We start from the raw sequence: 21,360 nt of genomic DNA, 5'->3' as shown, positions 1-21,360 counted from the left end.
TAGTTAACGATTTACAAACCAGACGTTACGAAAAAGAAGAAAAAAATTCCCTCGTTACCCATTCAAAACGGGATTTTCCCTAATTATTCTCTGCATAAAACACTTGTTTTCATACTGTGCTGTACATATATTTGAGACTCATTGTATTAAGAGTGTTATCTTCCATATCGAAATAATTAAACAGAAACGGGATTTTTACTTATTTTCACTTTAAATTAACTCATTTCGGAATTTGATTTAAATCAATCCATCATGGTACAAAGTGATTAGGTTTTTTGTTGTTGTTGTTGTGTATTGAAGTGGCACTGCACATTCTTCTAGTTTAGTGAGGCTCTCTAGGTGCAGGCATCGTTCAAGAAACAAGTGGCTTTAACGCAGAGTGATAATTAGTTTATCTGGAATCTTTGTGTAAATTTCTTTCCGATAATTCACGTCTCACTGACTCCTTAAGATAATCTCCAGTTATCAGAACATGTTGAAATGATTCAATAACAACTTGAACTGGGTACTAAAGATAAGAAATTCTTTTCATTTAATCAATACGTATCCTATAGCATCTATAAGTATATATTTCTACACAATTTACAGATACAACAAATCCTAAAACTTTTAGTTATTAAAAGGATCACTGTCCAATTGATCACACAGCACAGGAACGTTATTAAATAGTCATTTTAAAAAATATCGTTAAAAAAAAACTCAATGGCACCCTAGTCAATTTCTATGATACAAACATGACCAGAAATAAAAGCCTCATATATACAATTAGTTGTTTTTTGCTTTGTATATATACATACACACACACTATCTCATTCACACACAGTTTTCTGCGCACTGCACAATACTTCATCACCCGCGACGTGTAACATTTGTAATTTTTAAAAAATATAATTAATATTGGAAATTCTGTAAATATGAATTTGTTTGAAATTCAGTTGAATTTTGTAAGCATTTACACACAGAGATATTCTCTATAAAATTACCCATATTAACTTCTTATTATCACAGCCGTAACTACATTGCTTAGTGTCGCGTGTTAAAAACTGCATCACTGCACATGTTTTGAGGTACCACATATGTATTTTTCTTTTAACCATTGGTTAAAGAGATTTATTAAGTAGTTAATTTCGGTCGAATTTTTTCATACGTGAATTGCTGCCCTTTGTCTTGCACTTGTCCATTCTTCACCATAAGTGTTTTCTTTTTCACGTAACGGAACTGTTCAAGAGCAAATTCGTAAAATTCATTTTCCATACGCCAAATTTTTGAGCTCTGGATTCGTTTTACAGTCTCTGCAGATGGTGGCAGCTTTTGGGCTGTTCTTCGCAAGTGGGATCTGTTACCTTTAAAAAATAAAACATGTAAATGAATTTAAGTCATTATTATCATTAATGGAAGTGAATTTCTAAGATATCATATACAAAATAAAAATCCATTTGTATGTATTTGTTTCTCAGTTTCACGACAATTTCCACGAAATTTCTCGATCTTGATGAATCATAGTATGTTTTCTTTAACAGGTTAAGTGCTGCGTGAGACCACGTTGATTTCATACAACTTCTTGTTAATATGTGATCTTTGGTGACTCACTGATCTCACTTTTTATATTGAAACCTATTGCAGTGTATAGCAGTCAGTCTGGTAACAAGAGAAACAGCCTTGACCTGTGGAACTGTGAGTCCAACGTGGTCTCACGTGGCTCTAGCCAAAGTGACAAAAATAGATCGTGCTTTCCACATTATTTAAAAGTCTAATGTATTATTTAAGTCACTCAAAACCGAGGCAAAACAACAATCACGATGAGTAAAAATACAACAAAAGCTTGCTGAAGTTGCCGCTATACTAAACTCATTACTAACTTATGCGTTCGCATTTTTCCGGGAAAATCCGGACACAATCGGCTAAAATTTACGTTGGTCTCACGCAACCACTAAGCCTATCAGGGCCTCAGTCTATTTGGGGCCACGTGAAACTAAAGTATCATCATAAAGAGTTATCAATATTACATAGTACCGATACTACAGAATTAACTAAAATGATTAATTATTACTTAGAACGACATACAGAAATCAGAAATGAAGAAAATACATTTTGGCCATAGCGGATATTTTTGTCGCGATACAGGTGTCACTTAACCTGTTTTAGCTCTCTGGGTCACTGATATTACTCAAGATTCGAATCGGATAAGGGAATGAACTTACTTTCCACTCACAGAGAGTGAGGACGAGATAGGTGCAGGCACACACACACACAAAATGTTTAGTATTTGCTTCTGCTGTTTGTACAGGAGGACCATTAAAATAATAAACTGCAAATTAAAAGAGTAATCTATGAATAAACAATCTTAATATTATGCAAATTATTTTATTGAAGTCCAGCAGAAAAATTATTAAGATAAAAGATTTAATTAACAACATAAATTAATTAACGTACCATAATTCACGAAACGCCCAAACTAGTAACAAATTAAGCCACAAGTGCATCTTTTCAATTAGATATGTGTCTACATGAAAGGAGTTAAGCAATTATCAGTACAACTGAACACATCGGAAACGACTGTTCAACCATCATATGAATTTAGCAATTACATCATGGCAAAAAAAATCACTTCAATTGTTTGTGTAACATTTCATGTAAAACATTTCATATTATTAGTTTGATTTCGATACGTATAACTACTGACAATCAGCATCAGTTCCCATAACCTTATGACATGAATAATTATTATATACTAGCACTCATGTGCATAAATAATAACATTTTTTACCCAATCAACTTCACCAGCATTTCCCTGTCCTACAGCAAAATGCCTGCATAACGTTAGAAGACCTTTCCCGAATTTATGTGCATGTTGGAAATGGCGCAGAGTTAAAATGTACCATTACATTCTACCTGACGAACTTTCCTTCGTACATCGGATTTCCAGCTCGAATGGATCACTTTTACCCCCTGAAGCTGCAAAACACGACTATATCTTGAAAGTGGTTTAATAAAGGGTAATCTACGTATCACGTTATTAGCAAACGAATTAATACAGATATTCTATTTTTAAAAAGAAAAAGTGCTTTTTGGTTGTGTTCCCCAAGATGACAGATTTAGACCAAATGGTATTTCTGAACCTTTCTCAGAAACAAAGGTTCATGAAAACAAGTAAATAATTTTTAAAGCTAAAAGGTGCAATTAAAACTAGACCAACATAATCTATCGGAACATCCAAAATTGTTATTTGTGAAATAAAAAGTTAAAAGGAATATGGTGAAGTAATGTAGAAAGAAAGAAAGACTGATCTATGATACGCCGGTGTATATATAGACAAAACATGACTTTTAATCCATGAGTTAGGGAACCAAATGCTTTATCGCCGCAGAAGAAAGCTAGCCAGTGAATTCTACTTAACCAATCTAATACATTATATAGACAAACTAACTAACTAATTAACTAACTCTATGGCCTATGGAACCCGGAGGTTCAATGCCGCGTTCACAAAAGCTCTCCACTGACTTCTATCCTTAGCTAACTGCATCCAGTTTCTACTTTGTATTCCAATCTCTGCGAGATCCATTTTAATATTGTCCTCCCATCTGCGCCTAGGTCTTCCTAATGGTCGTTTTCCGATTGGTCTTCCAGTCAAGACTTTGAAAGCGTTTATACTTTCTTCCAATCTGTATATAGACAAAATACTAAAACTAAAAGCTACAGATCCTTGGCATTACAGATAAACAATAGCTATGGCCGCTAAGATGGCTAGTAGCTGGGTAACGTATGGTCGGCTTCCAACGTCGTTCTTTCTAGTTTCTAGAATAGAGTTCACTATATCTTAATTCAAGGACAACCTCTATTTCCCCAAGATTTAGACCGACACCAAGTCGAACCTGGTACACACACGCTAACAATTTGACTCAAGTAGCATTTTCGGAGTTGAATAACAATGGAAAATAATGAGATGCAATACGAAGCCAAGCAAATATAGATTCTTAACGAACACCAAAAGTTACACTAGTATGTCGTAAACTTACTTGTCTGATAATGCGCAGATGCTCCGGCAAAATACTGAGGCAATGTGGCTTCTAACATCATAACGAAATCACTTAATTCTTCAGTGACACCCACTAACAAGTAATTCTGAATTAAATTTTGTTTTGCTTGGTCCAGTGCCCACTCATTTCCTGGTTCCCTGAGAGGATAAACAAAAAATGTAAATCGATATGAAGAATTTACAAAGAAATTACAGAACATCAATTTGAAAATAATACATGTGCTATCTTAGATTGAATATTTGCTGGAATCAATAGAAAAAATACACCATCAACAAAGGCTTTCTCTACAATTTTCATTATCAAAATAGCTTGTTGAATTCTTGATTTTTTAAAAATTTTTTTTGTATGATCTAAACATAAGGATTCGCGAGTAGTCGAATGATCATCAGCAGGGATTGACAGGCGCTGTCCGGAGTGCCTAGGTTTGAAATACATTCTACGGGTCTACATGCCAACAAAATATAAAATTAAACTTACATTAATTATAAATAATTATTTATGTATTTTAATATATGTTATAATAGTTATCTACAAGAATAAAATTTTTATTATAACAATAGGCTTATATAACTTCTTTTTATTGTTGTGCTTATATTATCGCGCGGCACTAACAAATACGACAAAGGTGACGATGAAACTTGAAATTGATTTCTATGAAAACAGACTATACAATGAGTTTTTAACCTGTAATACCAACACTTAAAATGGAGGATAATAATAATTGTAAATTATTAAGTGTGTTTTTCAAAAAGGATATGCACCAAACTTGTTCAAAATAATGAGGTATATTCTCACTATACCAGTTAGTAATGCACATGTAGAGCAGGTGTTTAGTGTAATGAAAGTTTTATGATCAGATGATGGAAACAGAACTTATAATGCCCGAAATATTGTAACAGCCCGATTAACGGTTGTTTACATTGTATTTGAATTGGCTCCCGGATTGTAATGTTTACCCGTACTATAATGTGTACCGGTTGTTTGTACGACTGTTTGTACAACGTTAAAGTTTGGTTCGTGTATTGTAATACTGCACCCGAGTGCCTCCAAAGATTCGTCTTGATGTTAATTTGTTTCGTTGCCAATGAAATAATTGGCACAAAAGGGGTTATTAGTTTTATATGCGATATGCAAAACACACGTAAACACACAAATAGTTTATCACAAAATTTCGAATTATTTTCTTTCTACAATGTTTTCGCGTTACTGTAATAATTCCATTCAGGTTATAGCGAATATATTGAAAATTTGATTTATACTTTTACTCTACTTCAATTTGCCTTAATTTACTTTACCTCATAATAATATCAATCCGGAACTCCGATCGTAAGACAATTTTACTGATCATGTTATTTTTCGCTGTTGCTCTTTGTCATTCTTTTGTTAAGAGCATAGCGATCATTTCGATTACGGCCACAAGAGGGCATATGAATCGCTATATACGTAAAGCTAACATCGCCAAGATGGCGATGCCTATTACATAGCGGGAGCGATGGTCGTCATAGTGATATTAAATAACTGCAAGAACTAACTAAGTGAGTTGTAAAACCTTTATTACAGGAGTACTTCTAATACTCGGGAGATGTTATTTAAGAGGTAAAACGATTGCTTATTTACTTAGGGTTTTGTATAATAACAGAAATAATATAAATTTGTTTTTTGTTCGTAGTCGACTATGCAATATTAAATCGCTATTATTAAGGTCTGGTGAAGCGAGGATGATGACGCAGTGAAACGCCGTTTTACAGTGTAAAATAACGATGGCTTAAGTCGGTTCCTCAGAAATAGAAATTTCGTAATCAAAAGTGTAGAATTTTGGAAGTTAACCTAGTACAAATCATTTATTGGAAAACCTGACCTATTTTGGGAGAAAAAGGAACACTGAGGAATCCGACAGAAGTGAAAATTCCATAAAACAAGTTTTGGCTAAAGCCATCGAGTGTTACTTCCGCCATTACGAGTGATAGCGTAATGTGCAGGAAGTAGGTTTGTTGGAGTTCATCTCATCAGATAAAGGGACCAAGTCCCATATTCAATAGGACGTGGAACCAATACCCGAGGAGATTGACTGCAACGTGTAATAAATAGGTTTACTAACCTATTCTGTCCTGTGAAGCCGGGAATCCAGGTGACAAGGATTGAGAGGACTATTTCGTAGGAACCCCGTCGATTTGGTAATCTCTATCCATTTTATCTTATTTTCCTCTTGTTCCGATCATAAACAGATTCATTAACTCATCAAATGGAGTGCTTTGAAATAAATATGTGTAGTTAAAGTAAAGGGCGTTACGCGTTTAGACAGCTCATCTCGTTACCACTCAATAGTATGATATCATAAGAATATGTGATCAACATCGAAAATTGTTGGTGAACTTTACTTTAAGCGCACCGCTTGATATTAATATTTTCCATGTGACAATTGATACGATTTTCTTTACTGTTAGATTAAGTGATATTTTCACTTTAAGATGTCATTTTTAACGTGTACCTTATTATATAATATATTTTAATTGCGTGTTAGGTTAGGTAAAATTGAACTTGTGCATTTACGGTCAAATAGTGTCATATTGTTTTGTCTCGTGATATATTTTGGGAAATGTATATTTCGATTACTTGTTTAGGTTAGGTAAAATTGAACTTGTGCATTTACGGTTAAATAGTGTCATATTGTTTTGTCTCGCGATATATTTTGGAAATGTATATTTCGATTACTTGTTTAGGTTAGGTAAAATTGAACTTGTGCATTTACGGTTAAATAGTGTCATATTGTTTTGTCTTGTGATATATTTCGGGAAAAATATATCTCAATTGCTTGTTTAGGTTAGGTAAATTGAACTTGTGTGCTTACGGTTAAATAAGGTGCTATTATTTTGTCTCGTGATATATTTTGGGAAATACATATTTTGATTGCCTGCTTAGGTTACGTAAATTGAATTTGTGTACCGTAAAATAATGTCCTGTTATTTTGTTTCGCGATATTTTTTTTTTTCTTTTCCATGTATGTCCAATTTCGTAGGTTAGGGCTTTATGTAGGTTAAGAAATTATATTTTTTTGAAAATGATTTCGTCCAGATGACTCGGGTCTTAAATGTGAAAAAGGTTTTGGTAATTTAGGATAGTAAATATACCGGTTTTTCATTGTTGTTGTCTCATGATATGCGAGTGCATACTTGATCTATGCAGATTTCAGATATATTTAAAATCTTGTTCGAATATGCTTCCGTGCAAGACTCTGTCTTGGGCATATATTTAGTTTAAAGGTGCCATTCACGCGTCATGGAATTTCTTACATATTTGCCTCATCGGAAGTCAACGTAGTTAACTGATGTTCAACTTTACTGATAAACATATACGTACTTACATTTATTCAATTTGTCGATCTTAAACACAATTTGAAATTTATTATGTGTCCATTGCTCTTGAAAATTAATGACATTATATTGTGAAGTTAAAAGTGATAATAATGTTGATAATGACGTTCTAATCTCTCATAAAATATGTAAACCCTGGCGTAGAGAAGTAGAAGTAGAGCATTTTTTTTTTTCATTTGTAAATATATCATCTCATTAATAGTAGATTTTTTTTTTTTTTTTTTTTTTTTTTTTTTTTTGTAGATGTATTATGTACGATTGATACATGCTACTTGATTGTTCTAGAGTACAATGAGAATGTAGTAGCAGTCATGTAGGCTTATGTTGTCGCCTAACTCAAATGATATGTACAGGGTTATGAATCGTGAACGTCTATTTAGTAATAATTTTAATAATGATAATGTCATTTTGTTAAATGAATAATTAGAGCATATGGACTGTTATTCTTAAGTGATCACGAACTGACTATGTATTGTAAAAATATTGAAATGTAAAAATTGATACAATTTTGAAATTAAGTCAATGTAGTAACGTAATATGGTAATTGTTTAAACGTACTGCGATATAGGCAAATATCTAACAGACTTTATTCTGTTGCTCTGGATAATTACAATGTAACTGTTGACTGATTGGCACAAATAAACAATCACGACCAAATCTCAATTTTATAATTTCGAATACTGCTCATAGAGTTAAGCATATGTAAGTTTGATATTTTTTTTTCTTTCATTCAACTTAAGTTAACGACGTTGAGTCTTCTTTCATTTCGATTGGCCACTTAACAAGAATTGGAATCTTTTGATAAAATTTGTTGCGCATGCTTGAACTGATTTTTTTTTTAAGCTAACATAATCTAAACATTAAGTTAAAACATAACCAAAGAAAATGGTTTGTTATAAATTGGTTTATTCTTGAAATTTTCTCATCCCTTGAAAAGACTGTTATAAATCGGCGACCCTTTTGCTATAATATGTGAAGCTAGGCTGTTATAAATTGACGATCCAATTCAGGATTTGCCTGATAGGTATTCATTTCTTTTATGATCGTGAAAACGGTGTGTTATAATATGTGTCCAGATTAACTTGACAAAATTTCAACAAAATGGCTCTGGAAAATAGGACTTTTCTTGACGCAGCTTAGAAAAAGATAGGCGTTTATAATCAATAATTTATTTTCATTAACTTCAGAGCGATATACACTGGATTAGTAGTAATGATAATGTTAGCAATAGTGGTAATAAGTTTAATGCGTAGGTGAAAATTAGTGGTTGTAAATGTTAGAAATAACGGTAGCAACACGGTAAACACGCACAAATTTTCAGTTTCAAATCTGCGTTCCCAATTACATAAATGCCGCTAGTCTCTGGACCTCCCTTCAGTTCAATCTAGCAACCTCTTACTCTGCGTGCATGGTCCCCGATTTGATCTCAATGCAAGCATATGCTGTTTCAAAAAGTGCAATATGTTGAACGAATTTAATATAGAGTTCTGTATCATCAAATTAAATTACTTATTGCAGACAACTCTAGGTAGAAAGAGAGTTCTCAACGCTGGTCTAGTGGCTAGTGCGTGTTCCTTTGGTGCATGTGATTCCAGGTTTGATTCCTGGTGGGAGAACACAAGCTTAGTTTCACATTCATTCACTTTCATTAATCATCGTCTCCTTCTCATCAATATATATTATCAATATAATCAAAATTTACGTTTGAGAAGTTGATGAGAAGTTTAAGGGTACATACATTACTCATCACTGCTGGATCATATAAGGCTGGTATTGTGTTAAGGAAGAAAAATACTTGTTAACTTCACTTGAATAAGACTACATATTAAGCATTCTCTTGGTTAAATGGCTGGCACAGTCGCCTTTGGTGTAGATGGGAATTTCTGTATTGGTTTATTCTTTTCAAGATTTCGGGTTAAATCCATGACTCTTTTGAAAGGCAGTTGCAAAAGGAACTTCTACTGGAATAAAATTAAAATGGTATGGAATTAAAAGTGAAAATAGTAATAGTAATCCTGCCGCTTCATGATCATCTTTTCTTAGGTGGAAAACGATTAAATATTGGTACATGTACGATTTTATGATCGGGTTATTAACTTGTTATATAACAAGATATATTGCATACAATTTATAGAACATACGATTCTTGTTCATATGAAGGGATTTTGGTTTTTGTGTCTAATGGTCATATTGCGCTATAAAAATTATTACAGTACAACAGTAATATTATTACAACAACAATAATATGTGATGTATGTAATTTGAATTTCTATAATTCTGACAACGTCCCTGCGTATGAACGTCCATAGCTTGCAAGATGTTCATTGATCTTCACAAAAGTTTTTCATATTTCCCCAAATACTTCAAAAACAAAAAAGTAATATAACTATCTTGCAATGTAAGTTTTTAACATGTAAGAACAACTATTTACTTAAACAATCATATGTTTCTCCTCTTTGACGTAATTACTATTTGCAACCATATATGGGGAACATTCTCAGAATACTTGACTCAGGGCTCATATTGATCTGGTCTCTTGTAAATAGTTGAAAAGCGACCAAAATCTCATCATACCCCTTTTTTTCTTTGTCAATTTCTCCATCACCTCTCTCTTTGTTTGTTGTTTTGTTTCATCTTCCCTTCTTTACTTCTTTTTGAGCTTCCTCATTTCTTAGGTTTTCTAAGTAGAATATGCTTTATAGTTATGGTAAGCAGACTTAGCAGATGTAAGAAGCTTCTGAGTAAGTGGAACCAGTTCTGGCCTATTTCCGAATTTCTTCATCCCAGACATTATATCTAACTTAGCACTGAGAGTTCTGAAAGCCATGAAATATTCAAATTCATTACCTACTCTTAAGAAGAACAACACAAGAAGCATAACACAAGATGAACATGATGAACCACACAAACATACACACACAACGTTGAGCAGAGCGTTAATTATTACGAGACAAAACTAAAAGACTATTATGATAGACGAAAAAATAGACACAGAAGGAAAAAAATGAAATCTTTGAGTTTTAAGTCCCACGATTGTGCCGGTTAGGCTAAAGGAGACGGTGATGATGAGAAATGAATGAAACCGTGGAATGAAGAAAGTGGGAGGAAATGGGAGAACCCCGAGGAAACCCATGCACACGGGGTTTGTCCACCACAAAATTCAGTTGGCGGGAGCTGGGATCGAACCCGGTACCCAAGCACCAGAAGTGAACGCTCTACCACTGAGCCACCGCGGCCCCCTGGACACAGAAGGGTTCTCAACTCCACCTTGAGAGCTTAAGCATCCACCAACCATTCACTGTGCTTTAGAAAGAATAAAAACTGGTGAGAATAAAGCTGACTGTTTCACATGTGGCAGCAAGTACTGAAGCTTTCAGAAGAGTAATGAGTAACAAGTTTCTGCCCTTTTACATTTATTTTTATAATACTTTTCTTAGAAAACTGCCAATGCAAAACGAACAATGAAAATAGTCATTATACAGAAAAATCATGTAGTTATCAAACTTCAGGAATAATTATTCAGCAAGTACACCGCATTATCATATACTCACCAGCATGCTGAAGCATGTCCACAAAAGAAGGGTATCTGCAGCCACATATTGTCAGGATCGCAATCAGATTGCCCGTTTTTCACGCATTCATCGAACGTCTGAGGAACAAAACAGAAGAACAAAGATGACAACAAAAAAGTATTAGTAATAAGATAGAGTTTTACCGAAGCAGTTTGTATACTAAAAGCTCTTAAGTTTAAACATATTAATCGTTTAAGTTTAAATTTAATGTTTTTATAAGTTCATATATATTTTGTGCTTTTCTCTTAACATTTCACTACTTTCTCTACTTATTATTTTACCTTAATTATGTTTACCACACAACTTATAAAATAAAAAAAAAAAAAAAATAAATAAATAAATAAATAAATATTATAGTATGAGAAGATATAACTGCCAACTGAAAGCACTCAACTTCCAACCATTCCATTCACAATGTGTTTTAAAGACTCATTTAGGCAAATTCCAACATTTCCCAAAATCGTAAAACATTAAGAATCCCACTTAATTCACAAGCTTTGGGATAAAAATACCATTACATGATTATAAAGGTAAAAGTATTTCTTTTTTACCATTTTGTCTCCATGCTTCCTTCGAACCAAATGTGGCCGAAAATCGTCTCCAAAGCGAAGAAAGTAGTAGTAAGAGACAAGCCGATCCAAAGGTTTCCGTATAAGATTAATATAAATTGGTCGCTGACCTAAACCAAATCTGTAAATGAGAAGGTATATAAGCTCTTGGGACATTATACGTTCAACATATATTCTCTACTATTGGAGCTTACTAAAAACACATGAACTTTATATATATATATATATATATATAAAACTTCTAAGAACAACTATACAATGAAAACGAATACAACCAGACAATAATTCATACTATAGAATAAACAACTGTAACAGACAACTGAAATTATTATCGAGTTACTGAGAGGTGGCTTCTGACATATAGCTGCACATGTTGTAAACAAAACGAGAGGGAGGATTGTTCGCCAATCACAGCAGTATTCTTTCACGCTGTTGTTAGACAAAGAAGGTCACTGACCGCGCTGTTGCCGGCAGTTGAGACGACTTGTTAAACGTCTTAAGTTTGTCGCCAGAGCTGCTGTTTCTGTTGCGGAGCCTCTGGCAACAGCGCCTCCAATACTCCACGTGCTCTACTCAACTGTCAGAAGCCACCTTTCCTTGCGCACACAGTAGTAATTCAACGTTTTAACATTTTATTCTAGAACTATGTTGGCAAAAGGAATCAAATCTGTTCGTAAGCAGAAATGAAATAATTACATACTAAAAGCAACATGAAGATAATTTAGGTGATAAAGTATAACTGTAATACCTCAAAGATGTACTCAAGCAATGCGTTATTCTTTTAAGTCACAGAAGAAATTCACAACAATGTACTTCCGGCAAGAAAATAAATGTTATCACTAGTATAACTTTAATAGCAGCTACATAAAATCACTGTTTTTAAGAATAAATACCCATTCAAATCGTACAAGAGCCCTATCAAAATAAGTTTCCATTTATTTAAAAATATACACATACCGCTCAAAATCGAGAAATGCCATGTGTCCATGGTACAACGCTGGCTTCTTTGCGTCCCATTGAGAAATATTGCGTACAAATCGAGCCTGTAACAAATGCATATATTAAAAAAAAAACTGCACTGGAACATTACACCACAGAAAGAATATCTTGTGAACTTACAATTCCTTATAAAAGTGTCTTGACTTAATTTTCTTCAAAACACATAAGAATATAATTCTAAAATGTGAACACAATAGAATACATAAAAGAAAATGTATAACAATACTTCACGTTAATTGCCACTTACAAATTTGCACTTAAACATAGGAGCTCTTTCAACAACTGCAAAGGAGCGCTTGTTAGGTGTGACTTAGTAAATTTGAAACAAACAAACAAACAAAAAAAAAAACTATCAAAAAACTTTGTTACAACTAAACTTGATTAAATAAAATATTAAAGTTTTAACGCTTGTTCAACACGCTTATATATATATATAAAGAAAAAATATTGGAAGACCTCAAGATATGAAGATACATAACGCAAGATGTAGGCAAAACTCGGTGCTTTGACCACAAGGGAAAAGGTATGTTCTTTACATTCTTTGATTACATTACATATACTAGTACAAAATGAAAAATGAACTCCCGGAATATGGTAGCGCAGAAACACCGTATACACATGAAGTTTTGATGCCATTAACGAACAGCTGTTCTGATCAACAATAGGAAGAAAATACTCTCGTGGAAAGTCCAAGCTCGTAATAGCAGGTAGTAATAAAAAAAAAAAAAAATAAAAGTCGCTGAAGTACCTCCTGCACTGAACTGTGCGTCAAACTTTCATTTCAAATCTATCTTATTCAATCACCAGGACGCATTTTTGCCGATCCCAAACGTTTCAGCATTCTTGCCAATTTGATGTCGAGAACATAATCCAAACAACCCCTGCGGGGCTTCTAACCCGTTCCTACTACTACTACAACTACTACTACATTAGCTGTGGATCTATATAGTACAAGGGCAAACCTACTACTACTACTACTACATTTGCTGTGGATCTATATAGTACAAGGGCAAACTTATTTTAATGAATTTTTTTTAAGAAATGATCGTTAAATCACTTTTTGAATATTATTTTTAATCTTATTTTAACGAAAGAAGTGTTATAAACATTTTTAAAAGTAGTAAAAAAAACTGTCCGTAGGCAGGATTCGAACCCTCGCCAAAAACATTTTCTTTACTAGCATGTTACGCTAGACCACTCGGCTACCAGAGCCGACAACGATTCCCGGCTAGATCATGTCTTGTGATATCGCATCTGTATCGACCAATAAGATCAGAGGATATGCTGAAACGTTTGGGATCCGCAAATATGCCACCAGGACGCGGCAAAACCGGGTCAATGTAGGCTCGTCGAAACTTTAAGGAAGACGGATTTCACTTGATCGCAGGAATGGAACAAGCGAAGAAGAGTAGTGAGCAATAACTAAGATAACTGATAACTCTAAATACATTCAAATAACATACAAAATGCGAAATTATACGACGTTATGCAACTCAACACTTAGATTAATTTTATTTGTATTTGTATGCGTTATTGTATAAGACATTAACCTTCATAATCGTAGTACTACATGAGAGATTCAAGAGCAACTATCATCTAACTACTAACATCATCAACTCATCACATCATATCATTTCTCATTTCATACACTTTACATGAATCAATAAATTTCATTAAAGTATCATCATTTCTTCATAAAGAATAATTTCATTTATAAATAGCATCATAATTCGTAGACTAATTTTACATATCTTTTGCTTAACATATGACGAAGCAAGCAGCCAAATACAAAGTAGCAAACAAATTGGTTCATAGCAAATTATTGACGTGTTTAGCCTACAATCGAATACAATCTATATTCGTTCTTTGTGACGAGACATCAATAATACGCACAACGTAATGTTATTAGCTATAATGTCAAATTGGAAGAAGTTTGTACATTGGAGACAAGGAAGAAGTGCGATAGATTTAGGCATAACGGTCCTTAAAATGTCATCACTTTACGATTTATCGGCATAACAAACAATAAATTATACCAAAAACCTAATTCACAAGTAATTATTGACGTTTTAACAGTGTTTGTACAATGCAAGGTCAGGTAATATCTGCACACAAATGAATATTTGACCTGTTGACTATTAATCACGATAATTGGATTTTCAATCCTTGCTACAGCATGCAACATTCCCAGGAGTTGACATGATCTTCTCCTGTAAAGACGGCGTTCATTGGAAGAAAACTGGTACGGACACGAAATGGTCCATAACAGACATATGCTAAAAAAGCGTAACAAGGTTAGTTCGTGCACCTAACGGAGCTTGAGGAGGAGCATATCATGATCGTTCTGCAGAATCGCCCAACATGTTGCACGGGGTTGTTCGCAGCCGAATATTGAAGACCTGATTCAAATACGACGGACAACAGCGAAATACGGATGCACGCTTATAGATATCCGTATCTAAGGAGCTGCCATTACACATTGCTTGTTGACTAGATCACAAATTCGGAATAATCGCCCACCCTGGACTAAATGCACCCTTTTCTGGATGGATAATTACAATCACAGGTGCCATTTTACTAGTCTTTCTCACATGGTTCATCATCATAAAACCCGCTTCAATAGTATTGCGAAAGAAACAATTGAATGTAAGCAGCGCGCATTGCTGTGTTTAGTGCTGAGTGTCGGTTATTCCTCGGTGACTGATGGTCATTTGCGCCACCTTCCACAATGTGTGTGGCAGCAACACACAAGACCAACGAGAGGTATCATGGTGTGGAGAGCTATAGCGTGCAACGATAGTTCGCTTCTGGTGTTCTTAAAGGAAACATTGACTAATACAACATATTTGGGACATTCTGTTGCAGCATCAAGAAAATATGCTCTTTCACCATATCAATGCTTGCCCACCCACCGATTGTGTCATCCTATGTGCTCTCTAAGGCATACGTTACCTTCTTCCTTGGCTTCCACGATCACCAGACCTGTCACTCATTGGTCATATCTGGGACTCAATTGGGGAGCATCTAGTCCAATCTACAGCCCCCACGAGACAAATCTTAATTAATCACGCCTCCATATGGAAAGAGACTGTAACGCTATTTCTCCACCTCCACGACCACTTCCAAGCAGAAGTCTAGTCCTTCATTATAGCTGGGGAACGCACAACATACTTAATATTGTCTTTTAACACGTCTTGTATATTCTGCCCATAAGTACACACGATCTTGTATAGTGTAACAGTCTGTAGTATGTACATAAAAGTTCAATAATGTGAAGTCATGATTACTTAAGTGTTCATTTTTCATGTTCTACTAGTGTATTTGAGAAAGAATGTGTAAAACTTCTACAAGTAACCATAATTATCTCACCTGATCTGCTAATGAGAGAACATGCATATTTCCTGTTACATTAATATGAAGAACATGGAATCCATTTTTCTTACATAAATCATACGCAATTCCCATTAGACTTGTCGACCCAGTTTTCGGCACTCTATTATAGACAATCACAGTATTCATGGGGTTATTACTAGACAAATATTTAGCGTATTTGCCTATTCTTCGTTGTTCAATTTCATTCAGCTGCATACGGGCAACAATCATCTCTGTAAAAGAAATAAAAACATCATATCCTCTTCTCTACACGTGCATTGAAGAGATAGCATTTAGAAACAGAGAATATACAGGGCAAAAAAAGTAAACCCAAAGATCACCGTGGGGATTGAAATACTGATGTTTATTAATGAAGACTATAAGTATGAGAAACATATTGGTACAAAAGTGAGTTCAGTAATTCCTACGGTCAGAGAAGTTTCAAACCCTAACACTTTACTACTTTTTTTTTTTTTTTTTTTTTTTAAGCTATTTTACTTTTTGATAATTTGTAGTGTGAATATATAGAATAATATAAAAATATCTGGCGTCATTAACAATTTTTTTAAACTACATTTTTTAGTGTAAACAATGTAACTTAGAATAGGTTATTAGGCTTAATGCCCGCACTATTTTGGTTAGTTGTATTTACTTTAAAGGCAGAAATCGACATATTTTCACTCAGATTACCAGGGTTGGTTCGTTTAATCGAGCTGTTAAAAAAAAAAATGCTTGAAATCGTCTGAACTTAATCGTGACGTTTCCACATATCAAACCATCTGCATTAATTTTATCTTCATTTCACCTTTTAATCAACCTATATTCACTTCTCGGTCGAACTACAACCCTTCTTTCAAGTGTAAACCAAGTAGAGGTTCGAATGTCACTTTAAGCGAGTCTTGTTCTTAATAACCTAGGTACTACATAATGATATTAAGCCTAAACACGAAACGAAACCAAATTGTATATTTCTGCGTGCCTGAATGCCTGTTATTTTATAAAGCCTAGATTGCTTAAATATATTGATAGACACTGGCAAAATTTATCGACTGTCTATGTAGCTTCCAACATAGCTTGGATTGGACTTTGTTTTCATTTTATTGAATGATATCTACATACTAAATTTGTAATTTAACACCTCAGTTTTAGCGTACTGAATATGATACGCTGACCATAAAATTTTACATGTCAAGAAATAATTTTTCCGTTATTGCTTTGCATTTAAAGTAATAATAGGATTTTCCCAACGCTAAGGCGGGAGTTTCCCTATTTATATATAATTCTGTATAATGGTTTCATTTGTGCAACTGTTTTATGTTTTTTCCTTCTGAAATGACTCTTGATAATTATATTAACAAGTATGTAAAGATCAGTACAACATATTTTTATCAGGAGTTCTTCGTGGGTGAGTCGGCAGACTCATCGCGTTTGTGGCCAAATGGTCCAGATTTCGAGTCCAAATGGAGAACAATTTCTCTCGGATGTAAGCCGTGAAGCGGTTTTGATTTGCTTTGAGCTTATGTGACTCCATCCAGCATAACCCCATTGATGCATAATAACACCAAGGCGAAACAAACATATTTCTGTGCATATGTAATTTAAATACACAGAGCAAATTATTTAAAAAAACAAACAAAAAAAAAGGGGTTTTTTTGAATAAAAACCATGGTTTTTGCCAACCCTCCAGATTACTAAATAGATGAGTGACAACCTTAACTCAGCTGATTTAATCTATTAAGATTTTTCTCTGAACGGTTTCGACCACTTCTGCTGTGGCCTTATTCACCAGTTTAAGTCACTCATATGAAGAAGAATCACTTTATTGTTGGGCAGAAAGTGTTTGCTAAAAGTGCACATACCTATGCTCAATGTGTTTATCGCTGTTTCAGTATAGTTCCTTTCCCGTCCAAACACTTTTTCTGGAGGTTTCGTTTGCCGAAAACGCCTTAGTCCATTGATTTCTTGTTTCAGCAGAGCAATCTGTTTGTCTCTTTGTTGTGACTCTGATAATATCCACATCTTTACATTTGTATCTAACAATTTTTTACTTGCTCATACCAATCAAAAAGCTTAGCAATGGAGTAAGATGGTTCTAAGGTCTAACCTAACCACATGTAAGAAATCTGTCAAAATTTGGCAGAACCAAATTGAAAGCTCTAAATCAGCGTTTCCCAACTGGTGTGCCGTGAATGGGCCGCTGGTGTGCCGCGAGGAAATCGAAACAAATTATTATTTCTATAGCAATCAAATTGCAAGACAAAGGAAAAATATATATTTGTATTTCACATTATTATGAACCTCTACTATGAAATGAAATGAAATCATTGAGTTTTACGTCCCAAGGTTATGCCGGTTAGGCTAAAGGAGACGGTGATGATGAGTGATGAATGAAATGGTGGAATGAAGAAAGTGGGAGGAAACGGGAGAACTCCGAGAAAACCCACGCACACGGTGTTTGTCTACCACAAAGTTCAGTTGGCGGGGGCTGGGATCGAACCCGGGACCCCAAGCACCAGAGGTGAACGCTCTACCACTGAGCCACCGCGGCAACCTGTACTATGAATCTACAACTTTAAGTTTCATACCGTGTTACTTTTCTGTACATTTTTAATGTTGAAAAAATATTTATCATTGTTACGACTATTATTGTTTCTTTATTGCTGCAGACTATTTCGTAACTTGAAATTTTAAAATATCATTCAATCCTTTCGACAAAGCAAACATGCATACAAATTACCTACATTTGTGTTTTAAAACTAAAAGAGATTTGTTTGTTCGTTCGTTATTTAGTGGTCTTTTTTCTTAGTGAAAGGTTGGATACAGTTTTCGAAAAAGAAAGCTTAGTTTTAAAAACCTGAGTCCAATATTTCATTATAATTGTTTTCTATTTTTAAATTAGAATGAAAAATAAGCATAATTATTTACCACGGGTAAGAAACAGCGATTGAGCTTTCTTCTCTGTGAGAAGATCAGTAACCACAGAAAAAAATGGCACGGTATTATATATATTTACAAAGAATAATAACTATGAGTGTGCCGCGAGAATTCAAGTTACAACCATAGTGTGCCGCAAGTTGAAAAAGGTTGGGAAACGCTGCTCTAAATTATCTAAGAATTTAAGAAATGTCAAAATTCGGTAGAAAAGTCTGCTGGAATAATGCTGGAAAAAAATCTGGCCCCCCATAAATTAGAATTTATAAAATATCTACTATCTTTATCTAATTTGCTCTACTCTACTGTTTCGAGTGCAAATTAGTACTTTTTTCATGAAACAACGTTTGTACCTATATTATCAATCTGTAGGCAATTATTTGCGTATGCTTACACAATGATTTAGAGAATCATTCAAACACAGAAACAAATAATAATTGACGACCTATTTTGAAACGTCACCAGACCAGGTTGTTATATATTTCTTGACTTACTCTCCGTCAATTAACACCAACAAATTATTCCATAATCATACACTTTCATTACTTATTTGTCTCTTGCAGCCTACGGGCATAAATGTAGAACGCTAAACTAAAAATTTTTTATAGTTTCACTTTTGGCGCACCACTTGAAGAATTGTTGAAAAATTATAATTCTTTCACTTATTTCTTTTCATTGTCCCCTAAAAGATTTCCATTGGGCGACATAAACATATCTTATTTGGTATAGATAAAATTCAAGGGGACCACCAGAAGTAATTGTTAAAAAAAAAATCCTTTCGATTTGCATATAAATACGTTTTCTGGATGTATAGTATAAAAACTAGTGCAAAAAACAAACCAACATGTGCTACATGACCACTAAAACACGTACGCTAATCGAGTCAGAGTAGGGCGTAGCTTGCGGGTCCGCGCAACAGCGTGGGGGCACATCCGAAACGAACAGGTGCGTTAGCGATGCTGGGTATGCGAGCAAATGAAGGTAGTGGAAAGTGGGTTTTGGCAATGATACGAGTTTCGGGTTTACTCGAGGAGATGGTTCTAGCAAATCGAAGATTTATACGTACAACACGATGTCAAACATTTTTCGTTAAAGAATGACAGCGTGAACATAAGTAATTAATCCCATTGCACAGCATATTAATATGAATTTTGAGTGATAGGAAAAGTACTGTATGCATAAGTGTGCTCTTCCACTATCCTCGTTCACACGTATATCCCCGTCACTGACGCGTCTGCTCTCTACGGACGCAACCCCTTGATATCGCCCCTGCTTTGACGGTTAGATAGCAATCGTGGTTTTTAGTGACCACCTAGTATAAGTTGGTCCGTTTTATGCACTAGTTTTTATGCCATACGTCCATACTGTATTTAGCTATATTGGGCTTTTCTGAAGTTAATCTGCTAGTAACGGAGCTCCTCGTTTAGTGCATGCTCTGCTGAAAGAAATACAAACTTCTAACCTAACCTGAAAATGTGAGAAAAGTGTCAAAATTTGGTAGAACTGTCTGCTCGAGTAATGCCCGAGTTTCAATAGTACTTGTCATGGTTTCATCCTAACGCTTCACTTCTAAACATAGCATACGGGTACTGTATACTGTGCAGAAATATGCCGCTGGTGGAAAATAACGTCTAATAGCTTTATTTTTCATATGCATTCTCTCTCAGCTGTATTGCTTTGTATTTAATTCTATTGCCTGCAGAAATGTATTCCTTATAAACATTGTATTTTCATTCAAAATATTTAATTTTACCTGTGAATCTTCCAGTGTGGTGCGTCGAAAGAACATCTGCACTGAAATTCCATTTTATTCTGAATCCTACAGCAAATATATGTCAGAAAACCATATGAGGATACGCTGTGAACTAAATATTAGGATCCACAAGATCTAAATACTTGAAAACATATGAAATGTCCTGTATTATAAGAGTAAAATAATCGTAAAAATTCATTTGTGCGGTTTGTCGAACCGCAAGATTTATCTGTTCCACTTACCCAAATTTCGTTTACTTGTTTCGAGCCTTGATATCCGAGTCTCGAAGTGGAGAAATAAGTACAGAAGAACCAGAAATGCAATTGACAGGATAGGCCACAAACGAGTAGCCATGGTTCTAGGTAACATAACGCTTCTATAGTAGTATCTGAAATCGCTCTCATGGAGGATTTTTTCTCACTAAATCCTCAGTTTATTGTGTAGAAATAAGAGTAATTAAAAGTCACACTTTCAAAAAAATAAAAGTAATAAAACATTCGCATCTTAATCTAAAAATCACATTTTTTTCTTCTTTTAGCCCCGGCGTCACATCACATTATTCGACTTCGTTACAAACAGCCGTCTGTAAATTACGACTTCACTTTTTTTTTTTTTTTTTTTTTTTGATCCTACTAATTTCTTCACTTGCCACCAGTGAACATACAGCCGAATTCACTATGCTATACCACAATAAACTTTCACCAAATGTTTACTACAGAAAACATTTACGTGGTTCTTATACTTTTCCACTATACA

The 21,360-nt window shown here is 34.4% G+C and overlaps 1 protein-coding gene across 2 annotated transcripts; it reads right to left on the bottom strand.

The window, feature by feature from the left end:
- Window positions 1–252: 252 nt before the first annotated feature.
- Window positions 253–21,187, bottom strand: Hs2st (Heparan sulfate 2-O-sulfotransferase). 2 transcript variants are annotated; one of them, XM_081741901.1, is made up of 8 exons: window positions 20,847–21,187; window positions 15,918–16,153; window positions 12,507–12,592; window positions 11,532–11,670; window positions 10,960–11,057; window positions 4,017–4,174; window positions 2,202–2,308; window positions 1,144–1,343 (listed from the first exon to the last, which is right to left on the bottom strand). In XM_081741901.1, exons 1-8 carry the CDS (start codon window positions 20,971–20,973, stop codon window positions 1,284–1,286), a joined length of 1,011 nt encoding a protein of 336 aa, XP_081598027.1. In that variant the 5' UTR covers window positions 20,974–21,187; the 3' UTR covers window positions 1,144–1,283. The 2 variants fall into 2 exon arrangements, with proteins under 2 accessions (XP_081598023.1, XP_081598027.1); XM_081741897.1 differs by lacking the exon at window positions 2,202–2,308 and having other exon boundaries at window positions 253–1,343; window positions 20,847–21,183.
- Window positions 21,188–21,360: the final 173 nt, after the last annotated feature.

The sequence above is a fragment of the Thermobia domestica genome, chromosome 2, assembly GCF_964235325.1.
Source record: "Thermobia domestica chromosome 2, izTheDome1.hap1.1, whole genome shotgun sequence".
Taxonomy (NCBI): Eukaryota; Metazoa; Arthropoda; class Insecta; order Zygentoma; family Lepismatidae; genus Thermobia; species Thermobia domestica.
Note: the sequence above shows the minus strand (reverse complement) of the source record. Positions and strands in the feature narration are given on the sequence as shown.